General features: G+C 37.8%; 1 protein-coding gene across 5 annotated transcripts in view; it reads left to right on the forward strand.

The window, feature by feature from the left end:
* Positions 1-13696, forward strand: part of LOC105468828 (DNA damage induced apoptosis suppressor) — a 32551-nt gene extending 18855 nt beyond the window's left edge. For all 5 annotated transcript variants that reach the window (XM_011719221.3, XM_011719219.2, XM_011719220.3 and 2 more), the window contains 3 exons: positions 8087-8248; positions 9167-9284; positions 10757-13696. In XM_011719221.3, the coding sequence (XP_011717523.2) occupies positions 8087-8248; positions 9167-9284; positions 10757-13378 (2902 nt within the window). In that variant the 3' untranslated portion in view covers positions 13379-13696. The remainder of the gene's footprint in view (positions 1-8086; positions 8249-9166; positions 9285-10756) is intronic.
* The last annotated feature ends 986 nt before the right edge of the window (positions 13697-14682 follow it).

The following is a 14682-nucleotide window of genomic DNA, read 5'->3' on the forward strand; positions in this document are numbered from 1 at the left end:
TGGTACTACAGGCGCCCGCCACCATGCCCGGCTAATTTTGTTTTTGTATTTTTAGTAGAGACAGGATTTCACGGTGTCAGCCAGGATGGTCTCGATCTCCTGACCTCGTGATCCGCCCGTCTCGGCCTCCCAAAGTGCTGGGATTACAGGCTTGAGCCACCGCGCCCAGCCCTATCTCATTTCTTAAGTCTATTAGTAATTGTTTTATAAATTTGGGAGCTCCAGTGTTAGGTGCATAAATGTTTAGGATTGTGATATTTTTCTGTTGCACGATGCCTTTTATCATTATATAATGTCCTTTATCTCTTTTAACTGCTGTTGCTTTAAAGTTTGTTTTTGTCTGATATAAAAATAGCTACCCCTGCTTGCTTTTGGTGTCCATTTGCATGAACTGCCTTTTTCCACTCCTTTACTTGAAGTTTATGTGAGTCCTTATATGTTAGGTGAGTCTTCTGAAGGCAGCAGATAGTTGGTTGGTGAGTTCTTATCCATTCTGCTATTCTTTATCTTTTAAGTGGAACATTTATGCCATTTACATTCCATGTTAGTATTAAGATTTGAGGTACCATTGCATTCATCGTGGTATTTGTTGCCTGTGTATCTTGGGTTTTTTTGTTTTTGCTTTTTAAATTGTATTTTTGTTTTATAGGCCCTTCATGATTTATGCTTTAAAGAGATTCTGTTTTTGATGTGTTTCCAGGACTTGTTTCAAGATTTAGAGCTCCTTTTCACAGTTTTTCTTTTTCTTTTTTTTTTTTTTTTTTTTTTTTTTGAGACACAGTTTCGCTCTTTCGCCTAGACTGGAATGAAGTGGCGCAATCTCGGCTCATTGCACCCTCCGTCCCCCGGGTTCAGGCAATTCTCCTATCTCAGCCTTCCGAGTAGCTGGGATTACAGGCACCCGCCATAACGTCTGGCTAATTTTTATATTTGTAGTAGAGATGGGGTTTTGCCATGTTGGCCAGGCTGGTCTCAAACTCCTGACCTCAGATGATCCACCCACCTCGGCCTCCCAAAGGGCTAGGATTACAGGTGTGAGCCACTGTGTCCAGCCTAGCAGTTCTCGTGATGGTGGCTTGGTAGTAGCAAATTCTCTCAGCATTTGTTTGTCTGAGAAAGACTGTTATGTTTCCTTCGCATATGATGTTTAGTTTCGCTGGGTACAAAATTCTTGGCTGATAATTGCTTTGTTTGAGGAGGCTTAAGATAGGACCCTAATCCCTTCTAGCTTGCAGGGTTTCTGCTGAGAATCTGCTGTTAATCTGATGGGTTTTCCTTTACAGATTACCTGGTGCTTCTGTCTCACAACTCCTAAAGATTCTTTCCTTTGTCTTTACTTTAGTGTGCCTAGGTGATGATCTTTTTTTGATGAATTTCCCAGATGCTCTTGTGCTTCTTATATTTAGATGCCTAGATCTCTAGCAAAGCCAGGGAAGTTTTCCTCAATTATTCACCCAAATATGTTTTCCAGACTTTTAGATTTCTCTCCTTCCTCAGGAACACTGATTATTCTTAGGTTTGGCTGTTTAACATAATCCCAGACTTCTTGGAGGCTTAGTTTGTAATTTCTTATTCCTTTGTCTTTGTGTTTGTTGGATTGGGTTAATTCAAAGACCTCGTCTTCAAGCTCTGAATTTCTTTCTTCTGCTTGTTCAATTCTATTGCTGAGATTTTCCAGAGCATTTTGCATTTCTGTAAGTGTGTCCAATGTTTCCTCAGGTTTTTATTGTTTTTCTTTATGCTCTCTATTTCCTTGAATGTTTCTCCCTTCAATTCTTGTATTGTTTTTTGGATTTCCTTCCATTGGGCTTCACTTTTCTCTGGTGCCTCACTGAATTCTTTTTCAGGTAAATCACGGATTTCTTATTGGTTTGGATCCATTGCTGGTGAGCTAGTGTGATTTTTTTTGAAGGTGTTAAAGAGCCTTATTTTGTCATATCACCAGAGTTGGTTTTCTGGTTCCCTCTCATTTGGGTAGGCTCTGTCAGAGGCAAGGTCTAGAGCTGAAGGCTGTTGTTCAGATTCTTTTGTCCCACAGGATGTTTCCTTGATGTAATACTCTCCCCCTTTTCCTATGGATGTGGCTTCCTGTGAGCCGAGCTGCAGTGATTATCTCTCTTCTGGGTCTAGCCATCCAGCAAGTCTATCTGGCTCCAGGGTGGTACTCAGGGTCTGTCTGCACAGAGTCCTGTGATGTGAATTGTCTTTGGGTCTCTCAGCCATGAATACCACACAGTATTTGGGGTATCTCCCAGGTCCTGCAGGAGCAGTCTACTTCCTTCAGAGGGTCTGTGGGTCCTCTTGGGATTCCTGTTTGTTCTTGCAGTTGTTCTGGAGCTAAAATTCATGACGCGAGCCCCTACATGCTGCTCTGTCCATCCAAGTTGGAGCTGCAATCTAATCCTGCCTCCCATTCGCCATGATGATCTAAATCCTGGTACTTATCTTTTCTACTGTTGTTTTTGCTTCCCTCTTTTCTTACTTGAAATCAGTTGTATGCCAACATAGGAAACAGAAATTCTTTATGTTCATTTCCCCATTGCTGTAGCACAGCAAGTTTATGACAGAGGAGTTCCATGCTCTTGCCTTTGCAGAAGATCTTAGAGATGCTGAAGAACAGAGAGACCTCCGTAAATATTTTCTTTGAACCTGAAATTTTTAGTGACTGTAATCATAATAAGTATTTTGTGCTTTATGGAATTAACTTTTTTCTTTTCTTAACCTCCAAGATAAGATCAGTAGATTGAAAGTAGTTTTCAATCTATAGGTATTCTGCAGAGCCTTGGCGCTCCATGGAAGTGCTTCTGGAGAGAGATGGGATTAGAGTAGTAATAGTGCATAGTGCTGAGTAGTAGGAAGGACTCCAGGGCCCCCAGGTTAGTTTCAGCAAGATCTCTATTCTCATCCTTATATTAGTGTTCCAAGTTACATTTCATTCGAAAGGGGGTGTCATTATATAAATATACAAACATAGACATACATCTATAAAACAAAGTGTACAAAGTTAGTTCAGTCCTTCATGAGAAGCAGTAACTACACATATACACACAATAGTGTATGTCTGTACTCTCCCCAAAATTATAAGCTGGAGAAGGAATTTATTTATCCAGACAAGCTATCCATCTAGCCCAAACAGATAGAAATTGCCCTTCTGGGTGACTAATGGGACCCATAATCCCTTTTAGCCTAGAAATCCGTCTCTAACACTAATAACTTTCTTTTCCTGTCTTAAAATAGGACTCATCGCTCAGAGACTACCTATCCTCTCCCCCATTCCCAAGTACCCAAAGAGCTTATATCATTTACTTAAGCAAGTCAAATTTAATTTCACACATATAGATCATAGTTTTCTTATTTTGTGGGGGAAGTGATATGTGGAAGCATTAAGAGATATGTTTTTTAAAATATGTCTCATTACTTTGTGTATATTTAATCTGGGTCTATAAACTCGGAAAGGGATATTATATAATCATATAGTCAGGATATTCTTAAACTGGAATCTGTGGATACATTATAGGTGTGTATGACTCCTCCAGTCCCTAAAATATGTAGAATATTGTGTTCATATATGTTTTTTGAGGGGAGAGAGTGAGTCCATTGCTTTCATCTGATTTTTTAATCAAAACTAAGAAAACATTAATCCAGTTCTTCTACATCTGGGCTAAATATCAGGACACTAGAAAAATAAATCAGGCTGGGCGTAGTAGCTCATGCCTGTAATCCCAGCATTTGGGAGGCCAAGGTGGGAGCATTGCTTGAGTCCAGGAGTTTGAGACCAGTCTGGGCAATGTAGTGAGACCCCGTCTCTACAAAAAAAAAAAAAAAAATTAAAATTAGGCTGGGCTCAGTGTCTCACACCTGTAATCCCAGCACTTTGGGATGCCAAGATAGGCTTGAGTCCAGGATTTTGAGACCAGCCTAGGCAACATAGTGAGACCTATCCTCTACCAAAAATAAACAAAATTAGCCAGGCATCATGGCATGTGCCTGTAGTTCCAGCTGCTCAGGATTCTGAGGTGGGAGGATCACTTGAGCCTGAGGGGTCAAGGCTTCAGTGAGCTGAGATCATACCATTGCACTCCAGCCTGGGCAACAAAGCAAGACCCTGTCTCAAAAAAAAAATGAATAAAAATAAAAAATAAACAAATGAAACTCGGTGTTTTAACTGGGATCAAACAAAAAAGATAGCAAATTATAGCCATTATTTCAGATAGATCCTTTCAGAGGCTCCTTGAACTCAAATCTGTTTTCATAATTCTAAGGCATTATTTGCCTTTTCACTCTCAGTCTCTCATGAGTGCATAATGGAGTTTCCCACAGGCTACACAACATGTACTATCACAACAGATTGAGCAGAGAAGCAGATATGAGAATCCAGCTGTCTTTTTATGAAACCAGACATTAAAGAGATTTGCAAAATGTGAAACAATGCTGGTCTCTTCTTACTAATTTTTAAAATTTGAAAAATGTAACTTTTTCATAAAAGTGTGTTTTTGTGTTAACCATGTAATGGGTCTGTTTTTAATGAATTAATATTTTTTTGATTTCTCAGTTTTAATTTCTCACTTTCATTTAATTTCTCATTTCATGAGAAATATAGATAGAGGCCAGGTGTGATGGCTCACGCCTATAATCCCAACACTCTGGGAGGCTGAGACAAGAGAATCACTTAAGCCTAGGAGTTCAAGAGTAGTCTGGGCAACACAGTGAGACCCCCCCATCTCTAAAAAAAATTTTTAATTAGCCACACATGGTGGCATGTGCCTGTGGTCCCAGCTACTCAGAAGGCTGAGGCAGGAGGATCTCTTGAGCCCAGAAGTTTGAGGTTACAGTAAGCCATGATAGTACCACTGCACTCCAGCCTGGGCAGCAGAGTGAGACCCTGTCTCAAAACAAACCAAAAAAGAAATATAGACAGATACAAGAAAAACAAGTTCTGTGGATCTAGTGTACAGTGTGAGTGGTAATGCATGATGTGTTAAATAATTTGACTATAGTAGCCGGGTGCGGTGGCTCACGCCTGTAATCCCAGCACTTTGGGAGGCTGAGGCAGGCGGATCATGAGGTCAGGAGAGTGAGACCATCCTGGCTAACACGGTGAAACCCTGTCTCTACTAAAAATACAAAAAAATTAGCTGGGTGTGCTGGCGGGCGCCTCTAGTCTCAGCTACTCGGGAGGCTGAGGCAGGAGAATCACTTGAACCCAAGAGGCAGAGGCTGCAGTGAGCTGAGATCGCACCACTGCACTCCAGCCTGACCAATAGCAAGACTCTGTCTCAAAAAAAAAAAAATTGACTATGGTAATCATTACACAGTGTATACGTATTTCAAATCATAATGTATACCTTGAATATATTCAATCTTTGGCAAGTAAATTATTTTATTTTATTTTATTTTATTTTTTTGAGACAAGGTCTGACTCTGTCACCTCCAGACTGGAGTTAAGTGGCACAATCTCAGCTCACCACAACCTCTGCCTCCTGAGCTCAAGCAATTCTCCCACCCCAGCTTCCCAAGTAGCTGGGGCTACAGGCGCATGCCACCACGCTCGTTAATTTTTGTGTTTTTTGTAGAGATGCAGTTTTGCCATGTTTCCCAGACTGGACTCGAGCTCCTGAGCTTGAGCGGTCTGCCCGCCACAGCCTCCCAAAGTGCTGGGATTACAGGTGTGAGCCATCACACCTGGCCCAAGTAAATATTTTTGAATAAAAAAAGATAGATACTATTCACATAAACAAAAGCTCTTTGATATTCTCAATAATGTTTTAAGAGTATAAAGGAGTGTGAAATCAAAAAGTTTGAAAACTGCTATTCTGTATCAAATGACATTTTAGAAATAGGGGTGCCTCTGGAAGTTAAATTAGGGGACAGTGATGTGAATATGTTGTCTATGTCCTTGTTTCTCGAAGTATGGCCTAAGGTACATCTGCATCAGCATCACCTGGGAGCTTATTAAAAATGCAGGATCTTGGGCCTCATCCCAGACTTCCTGAATCAGAATCTTCATTTTAACAGGATCTCTGGATGATTTGTATACATATTAATGTTTGAGAAACTCTGATCTATATTACACCACACTAACATTTATTTCAATCCAGCATCGTTCCTAAAAGGATTAAAGCAAACTATATAAATAAATATCTTCATTATACATATGTACTTTATAAAAACATATATAGTTTAATATGTAAATGCATTAACACTAACAGACATAGTTTTTTGAGGCTATTATTGATATTGTCATTGCAAGCGATTCTTTATTTTAACCATTTGGTCCCACTGTTACCATATCATAATATCAGAACTTCATGATACGAGTTCGCAGCCTTGGGTTTGGGTCATATATTTACCAACTTTGTCATCTTAGATAAAAATTCAAACTAATTTCTCCACTTGTAAATTTTACCTATAAAAATGAAATAATGCATGTTGAAAACATTTGTAAACTTAATGCTAATGCATATTAATTAGTCTAAGTTTTGCTAGGAATTTTACATTAGACATGTATGTGTTATTATTGCATAGCCTTTAAAGAAATTCCAATAAATATTTTAAACAGTTCATTTCACTAGAGTTTGGTACTAATGGAGTTTTATCCCCTAGTGAGTCAATTACCTTTAATTCATTCTATGGCTAACCTACAGCACAAACTCCAGCAGATTTGTGTAGGATTATATGAATGGGTTGGTATAGATCCATCCTCAGTATGGCAGAAGAATCATAGCACAGATCTAATAAAGGTGAGTCACTTTGAGAGCTACAGATTTTAGACTCCCCCTAGTGGCTATCTGGCAACAATCAAATTTATACAACCATCTTTCACCTTGCTTTCTGTTTGCCTTTTGCCACTCTTTTTTAAGATCTTTAGCAACCTGAAGAAAAAACAAAATTCTAGTATTAGCCATTACCAGAAAATGTTTTTAGGTGCTTGTTGTATTTCAAAAAATTTTTTAGACTATTCTGTCTATTAAATAAAGTTAACATAACTGAGGGGGTGGAAATTAACATGAAAGATAGAAATCAGAGTTATAATACATTGCAAACTAGAAAAGAAGGAAACAGTATAAGTGACAGTAATTATCACAATACTTAATATAATTATGAGGGCAAAGCAGACTAACACTAATTTCACAGTATTTGCACTAGACCCTTTATTTGTCTATTTTAATCCTTCTTCAGCCCTGGACTTTATAGATGAGGAACACAAGAATTTTGTAACTGTCAGACAATGAGTACATGGAAATAGAGTTACACTGCCATGTAGATGTACACTTTTTCTACTAGAAAGCCTTTAGCCACCATTACATATTGTCTTAAAAAAACAAGTTAAATTGCATGGTTTTCATATCCAGTTTTATAATCTGGTAAGTTATCAACATATTCTAATGAATTAAAGAAAGTAATTTTCATTATGGTGAGAAAAACGCAATTAAGTGCTTTGTGTATAAATAGGTATTAAATATTTTGAGATTATTTATTGTTTGTCCTCTCTCTCTCTTTTTTTTTTTTTTTTTTTTTTTTTTTTTGAGATGGAGTGTAACTCTGTCCCCCAGGCTGGAGTGCAGTGGTGCGATCTTGGCTCACTGCAAGATCCGCCTCCCGGGTTCACATCATTCTTCTGCCTCAGCCTCCTGAGTAGCTGGGATTACAGGCGCCCACCACCATGCCTGGCTAATTTTTTTGTATTTTTAGTAGAGACGGGGTTTTACCGTGTTAGCCAGGATGGTCTAAATCTCCTGACCTCATGATCCACCCACCTCGGCCTCCCAAAGTGCTGGAATTACAGGCATGAGCCACCGCGCCCGGCCTTTTTGTCCTCTCTTTCACGTACAGTTCTCCTTTAGTTTTCTATCAATTTGGTATGTATTTCTATCAACTTGGGGCTATTTAATTTAAATCAGTAAAGCTGACTATTCTGAATAGAGAAATTTAAAAGAAGTTGATCTGAAAGAGTTTAAGAAGAATTTGAGTTGTGTAGGAGCGTTTATACACAAAATGTTATTTTAAATTTTTACTCTTCTGGAGTTTTCATCATATGAAAAACATTTAATGAACATCTCCACACTTTTTTCCACCACTTTTCTAGGTCTAATTGTCCGAAATGTGGCTGTACTGGTGAATCTGGAAATGCCAATTACAGATACAAACTTTCCTTAAAAGTTGCAGAATCAAACAAATTGTTTGTTATTACTGTATTTGGAAGTTGCTTAGATACATTTTTTGGTCTTACTGCCACTGGTTTGCACAGGTAAGAATACTTAAAACATCGTTTTTTTCCTGACTGCCCTTAGAATTTGAAGATACAAGTTTATAAGGCAATATGCATTTTTGTAAAAAGATGTTCATTCAACCCCAGATCGTCAATTCCTTTAAAGGACAAGCAAGTTAGAAAGATGTTTATTTCCTGAATACATATTATGATGATGTTAAAACAGTCTCCTTTTATTTAGGGTAATTAATGTGTAATTAGAATATTAAATTATAAATCTCTAATCCAAGTTACAGAAATAGAGGCTAAGAAAGTAACATAATTTCAAATTGAAGAATTATCCAAATTGAGGTTAGCATTCAAACAGTTAAGTTCCCCCTAAGGCAGGAGAATCTATTTGAGGGAATATTTGCATATCAGAAATTGAAGTTTTGTTATTTTTTTATCTGTATTGCAACTTTATTTGCATAGTTTGACCTTTTATGACATTGTCCTGAGAATATAAGGATAAACAATTAAAGCTTTTCTTCTCCTTCAATCTTCTGCCCTCCTCCCCTAATCACTTACAAGAAATCTATGTCCATGTTTTTGTGCTTGAGACAATAAAGGGACCACAACCAGGATTATCAGAGAAAAGGGAAGACTTTTTCCTGCTTTGAAGTGAAGGACTAGAGATCCCACCACTATTTGCACTGCCACTTTTATTTTTCCCTATAATTATTGCCGGGCCTGATGGTTAGTCAGGTAACTACTTTACTCACACTTGATCAATTGGTTTTGTTGGTTTTTCTGTGCTGTGAGAAACTAGAGAGAACAAACTGCCTGGCTCTTAAAGTCACTTTTTTTCCCTCTATAAAAGATTCATGCTGCATTTTCAAATTAATTGTGTCTCTGACTTTATGGCAAGTTAAAATTTCAAAGTTTATTTCTTCACATTTTTTTTTTTTCCCAATCAAGGTACATTCAGGATCCTAATAAAATTCCAGAAACACTCGACAATGATACAACTCAGAATCTATTAACTAAAGCAGTTGAAACTTGCTTTGTTGGACAAAGCTTTATTTTTGGAGTGACGGTAATTGAGACTAACTTTCTTTTTAATAATCTGTTAACATTTCCATTATAATGAATTATGTGAATTTTCTAAATAGTTGTTAGGAGTTCTATAAATGTGAAGGCCTGTGGAAACACTTTAAACTACTTAAAAATAGCCTATAGGTGGTCTGTTAAAACACCATGTGTAACAACTTCCTCTTTCAAAAGTCAGGGGAGCCTACTTCAAATGCTTTCAGAGCTTAAAAATATATATTTATTATATATTTAGAAATTATATATTTAGAAATTATATATTTAGATATTTGTTTTTGGTTGTTAGTATTTATTTTGCCCTCCAGATTTTGTTCAAATTATATAGTAAAACTTCCATCAATTCTCTAGCTTTTTAATTCTGTCATCTATAAAAAGAGAATAATGGAACACTGAAGGCAAAGTATCTGAGTATTGATAAGAATACTAAAACTAGATTAAGAAATATGGTCTTAAATAATTATAAAAGTGACTGTAGAAGAAGTTAAAAAATGTATTGACTTTGAAGGAGTAATAGTTTTCTGTCTCATCTATGCTAAAGGGAACAAAGAGACATTTTTTTCCACACTGAAATCAGGGTTTTAAAAGAGGAAATAGAGCACTCCACAACAGAAGAGTGAGAAAAATCCAAAGGGAAAGTAGAATCAGCAGCTACAGAGCTTTACTTTGTTAAAATCATAGACAATCCTTTTCTCTCCTCTCTTCTTTTTCCCCCTCCCCTTTTTTCCCCTCCTCTCCCTTCCTCTCTTTCCTTATTTAATGAGAACTATGATAGTTGCCATTTATTTAACCACTACTATTTTCTAGGCACTGTGCGGTTTTCCATTTTATTACTAAACAGTACTCTGCATTTTTATTTTTATTTTATAAATGAGAAAACTAAGACCCCGAGAGGTTAAATAAATTGTCCAGTCTCAACACTATTAGTAAATGCTGGAACTAGGATTTCTTCAAATCAGTTTAAACAAGCTCTTTACTCTAAGGTTTATATTCTCTTACATATGCTACTTTGCCTATAACTCTAACAGAATCGAAATTGGAATTAGGGGGTGGGGGTAATAGTTGTGTCTGTTTTAACCTTTTAAATCTGTTTATTTATTTTATTTTTGAGACAGGGTCGTACTCTGTCACCCAGGGTGGAGTGCAGTAGCAAGATCATGGCTCACTGCAGCCTTGACCTCCCTAGGCTCTGGAGATCCTCCCACCTCCGCCTCCTGAGTAGCATGGCATACACCCACCATGCCCAGCTAATTTTTGTGGGGGTATTTTTTTGCAGAGACGGGGTCTTACCATGTTGCCCAGTCTGGTCTTAAATTCCTAAGGCTCAAGTGATCTGCCTGCCTCGGCCTCTCAAAGTGCTGGGATTACAGGCATGAGCCACTGTGCCTGGCTAAATCTCTGTTTCATGTTTTAAGTAAAAGGAAGACAATTTTATTCTTACTTAAATTTCTTCTTTCACAGAATTTTGAAAGCCACTCTGGAAAAGGTGCAGATGCCAGTAACTTCTTACAGCAATGCTCTGACCACAAAAGAAAAGCCAGAGCACTAGTGGCTTGCCAGATTGTTCTACCGGACCCAGGTGTTGCAGGCTTTACTGTCATTGACTACTTCTGTCAACTTTTGCAGACTTTTAATTTCAGGAAACTTCAGTGTGACTCTAACGCACCTAACAATCACTTACTTTCTTTAGATCACTCAAATAGTGATCTCAGCAGCATATATACTTCTGACAGCACTTCTTATTTTTTCAAGTCCTGCAGCAAGGATACTTTTTCAAAATTCTGGCAGCCATCACTTGAGTTCACTTCCATTGTTTCAAAACTAACAGATAATGATGATTTTTCAGCTTCAGAACAAAGTAAGGCCTTTGGTACTCTTCAGCAGAACAGAAATTCCATCTCCATTGCAGAGGCCACTGGTTCCAGTAGCTGCCATGATCCCATTCAGGATTCATGGAGCCTTGTTTCATATATGGATAAAAAGATTACAGCAGAAAAGTTGGGTAAAGAACTTGGCTTACAAGCTAAGGAGCTGAGTGCAGTTCACAGCAGTCATCATGAAATTGGAGTTAATGACTCTAATTTATTCTCTTTGGAAATGCGAGAGCCCCTTGAGTCAAGTAATACAAAATCCTTCCACAGTGCAGTGGAAATTAAAAATAGGTCCCAGCATGAGCCACCATGTTTCCAGCATCATGGTATAGATACCCCCACTAGCCTTCAAAAGAGGTCTACATGTTGCCCACCTTCGTTAGTCAGACTTGAAGAGACAGCCAGCAATTCCCAGGATGGCAACCCTCAAATTTGGGATGATCTACCATTCTCTGAAAGCTTGAACAAATTTCTGGCAGTTCTTGAAAGTGAGATTGCTATAACCCAGGCAGATGTCAGTAGTAGGAAGCATCATGTAGATAATGACATTGATATATTTCATGCAGACCACAGCAGGTTATCTGTGACTCCCCAGAGAACTACTGGAGCCCTGCATATACCACCTATAGCTTTAAGATCATCACAAGCAATAGTCAAAGCAAACTGTAGCAAAGATGACTTCCTTTTCAACTGTAAAGTAAATCTAAGTCCTAGTGTTGAAAAGGAGTCACAACCAGATAACAAAGTAGAGGCTGTCTCTGTAAATCATAATGGAAGAGGTATGTCAGAGTATTTTCTACCAAATCCTTACCTGTCAGCTCTGTTTTCATCTTCAAAAGATTCAGAAACAATAGTTACTCTTAAGAAGACTATCAGAATCTCACCACCCAGGGATGAAATTCTATTTAGGCCCAGTACTTCAGAGAGTGACCATTTTAGTCCAAATAACAAATATTTGAATGGATGTGGAGAAAAATCACTTTCAGAAATGAATGAAAAGTTGACAACTCTATGTTCTAGGAAGTATAATGATGTCTCTGATCTTTGCAAATTAGAAAATAAACAATATTATAGGTGGTCCAAGAACCAAGATGACAGTTTTACAATTTGCAGGAAACTTACATATCCTTTAGAAACTCTTTGCAATAGTCCAAATAGAAGTACAAATGCATTGAAAGAAATGCCTTGGGGACATATCAATAACAACTTAACGCAGAGCTATTCTATTGGTTATGAAGGTAGCTATGATGCCTCTGCTGATCTCTTTGATGATATTGCTAAAGAAATGGACATTGCAACAGAGATTACCAAAAAATCACAGGAAATTTTGTTACAACGGGGAACGTCTTTGGCAGAAAGTCATCCTTCAGAGTCTGATTTTTCACTGAGATCACTTTCTGAAGACTTCATGCAGCCTTCACAAAAATTATCCTTGCAAAGCATTTCTGGCTCTAGGCGTTCAAGAACCTGCTCTCCAACACCTCAATTTCAATCAGATTCAGAATATAATGTTGAAAATAGTCAAGACTTTGTTCCGTGTTCACAGTCAACTCCAATTTCAGGATTCCACCAAACAAGAATTCATGGGATAAACAGAGCTTTTAAAAAACCTGTATTTTATTCAGATCTTGATGCTAACTATGAAAAAATAAGGATTTTCCCGGAAAATGACAAACAGCAAGCCAGCCCAAGCTGTCCAAAAAATATAAAAACACCTAGCCAGAAAATCAGAAGCCCTGTTGTATCTGGTATTTCACAACCAGAAGTTTTCAATCCCTCTCCTTTTGCTGAGTGCCATGAAACTGATAGTGATGAATGGGTCCCTCCTACCGCACAAAAAATATTTCCTTCAGATATGCTTGGATTCCAAGTCATAGGTCTAGGGAAATGCCTTGCTGCCCATCATTTCCCTGATCAAGAGTTACCAAGAAAGAAACTGAAACATATTAGACAAGGAACCAATAAAGGTTTAATTAAGAAGAAATTAAAGAATATGCTTACAGCAGTTGTTATGAAAGAGAAAACTCCTAAATATAACTGTAAAAGTTCAGGCTGGATTTCCAAATGTCCAGACATTCAAGTCTTAGCAGCACCTCAGCTGCACCCTATTCTTAGACCTGATTCTTGTTTAGAATGTTGCCTTCCATTTTCAGAAAAAGGCCCACCTTCAGTGTGTGATACTCAAAGTGCTTGGTCACCTGAATTGTTTTAACAAAAAGTCACCTGAACCCAATTCCTGAACTTTTAAATCTGTTTGGAAATGTTTGCCTTCAGGGGTATGGAAAGCATTCCTTACATTTTGAACACTTGGAGAGAAGCAAATTGAAAAAGAGGACTGTGCTGGGTGCTACTGGGCCTTTTAAAATATAAAGCCATTGTTTTCCCCAGGTTTTATCTAGAATACTATGATTAGGTAATTGAGCACTTTATCCTATACTGTTTATTTTACTTTAATAATATTGTTAAGATTGTTTTTGAAAGTATTATTTGTTAAAATCACCTATACATCCAGAAATAAAGCCTTTGCAAACCAAAACTTAATCTTTTTTAATTGTTCAGCTCAGACCAGAAAATGCCTGTTATATTATAGGCCAATAAGTGTGCTGAGTTTGGGATAGAAAGCTACAAGATCACTGATCTCAAGTACAGACAGATAAACAGGTAATTTCATACAGTGCAGAAAATGCAATGATATGGGTTTGTAATGGGCATGACAAACATTTATGTTGCTGCGGGAGCATGGAAGAAAAGCAGCTAACCCATCAGTGAGCTGAGGGTAAGAAGAAACGTTAAAAAAAAAAAAAAAAAAACTATTTACAAGTTATGTGTGAAACTGTTGCTATTTTATTTAATACGTATACACTGAATGCCTACTCTACATGTCAAGGGCTGTGCTTAGTGCTGGAAACTGAAGATAAAAATCAAGCTCCTTCCCTCAAACTCATGATCTATTGGAATAATCAGGCAATTAGAATCTGGTGGGTTCTATGATAGGAGCTAAGCTTGGGATGCTAATAGGAACAAAAATGAGAAGCAATTTTCAGACACTCAAGTCTTAGCAGCAGCTCTGCTGCACCCTGTGAAATCTTTCACATATCCCTGGTCAGCTTCCTTTGCCATTCCCCACAGCAACCATTCCAAAACAACTTTCTTCATGCCACAAAGCAACTGCTACTCTCCTTGCCTCCTGTCTCTTGAAGAATATTGAGATCACTTGATATTTTCTCAAATTCCCACACCCATACCTACCCACATGACTACCTGTACTCCTCTAGTCTCAGAAAATGATACACACCATCTAAGTGCTAATCTTTCCATTTAGACTATTGATCTATTACACCCATCTTTGAAGTCTTATACCAAATATTCCCCCTATATTTTTACCTTCTTGCCCTACTGTGTCTTCCCCTCTCTCCAATTTTTTATTTTGAAAATTTGCAAACAGAAAAGTTGAAAGCGGCCAGACGTGGTGTCTCACGCCTGTAATCCCAACACTTTGGGAGGCCGAGGTGGGCA

The sequence above is a fragment of the Macaca nemestrina genome, chromosome 12, assembly GCF_043159975.1.
Source record: "Macaca nemestrina isolate mMacNem1 chromosome 12, mMacNem.hap1, whole genome shotgun sequence".
NCBI classification, from domain to species: domain Eukaryota; kingdom Metazoa; phylum Chordata; class Mammalia; order Primates; family Cercopithecidae; genus Macaca; species Macaca nemestrina.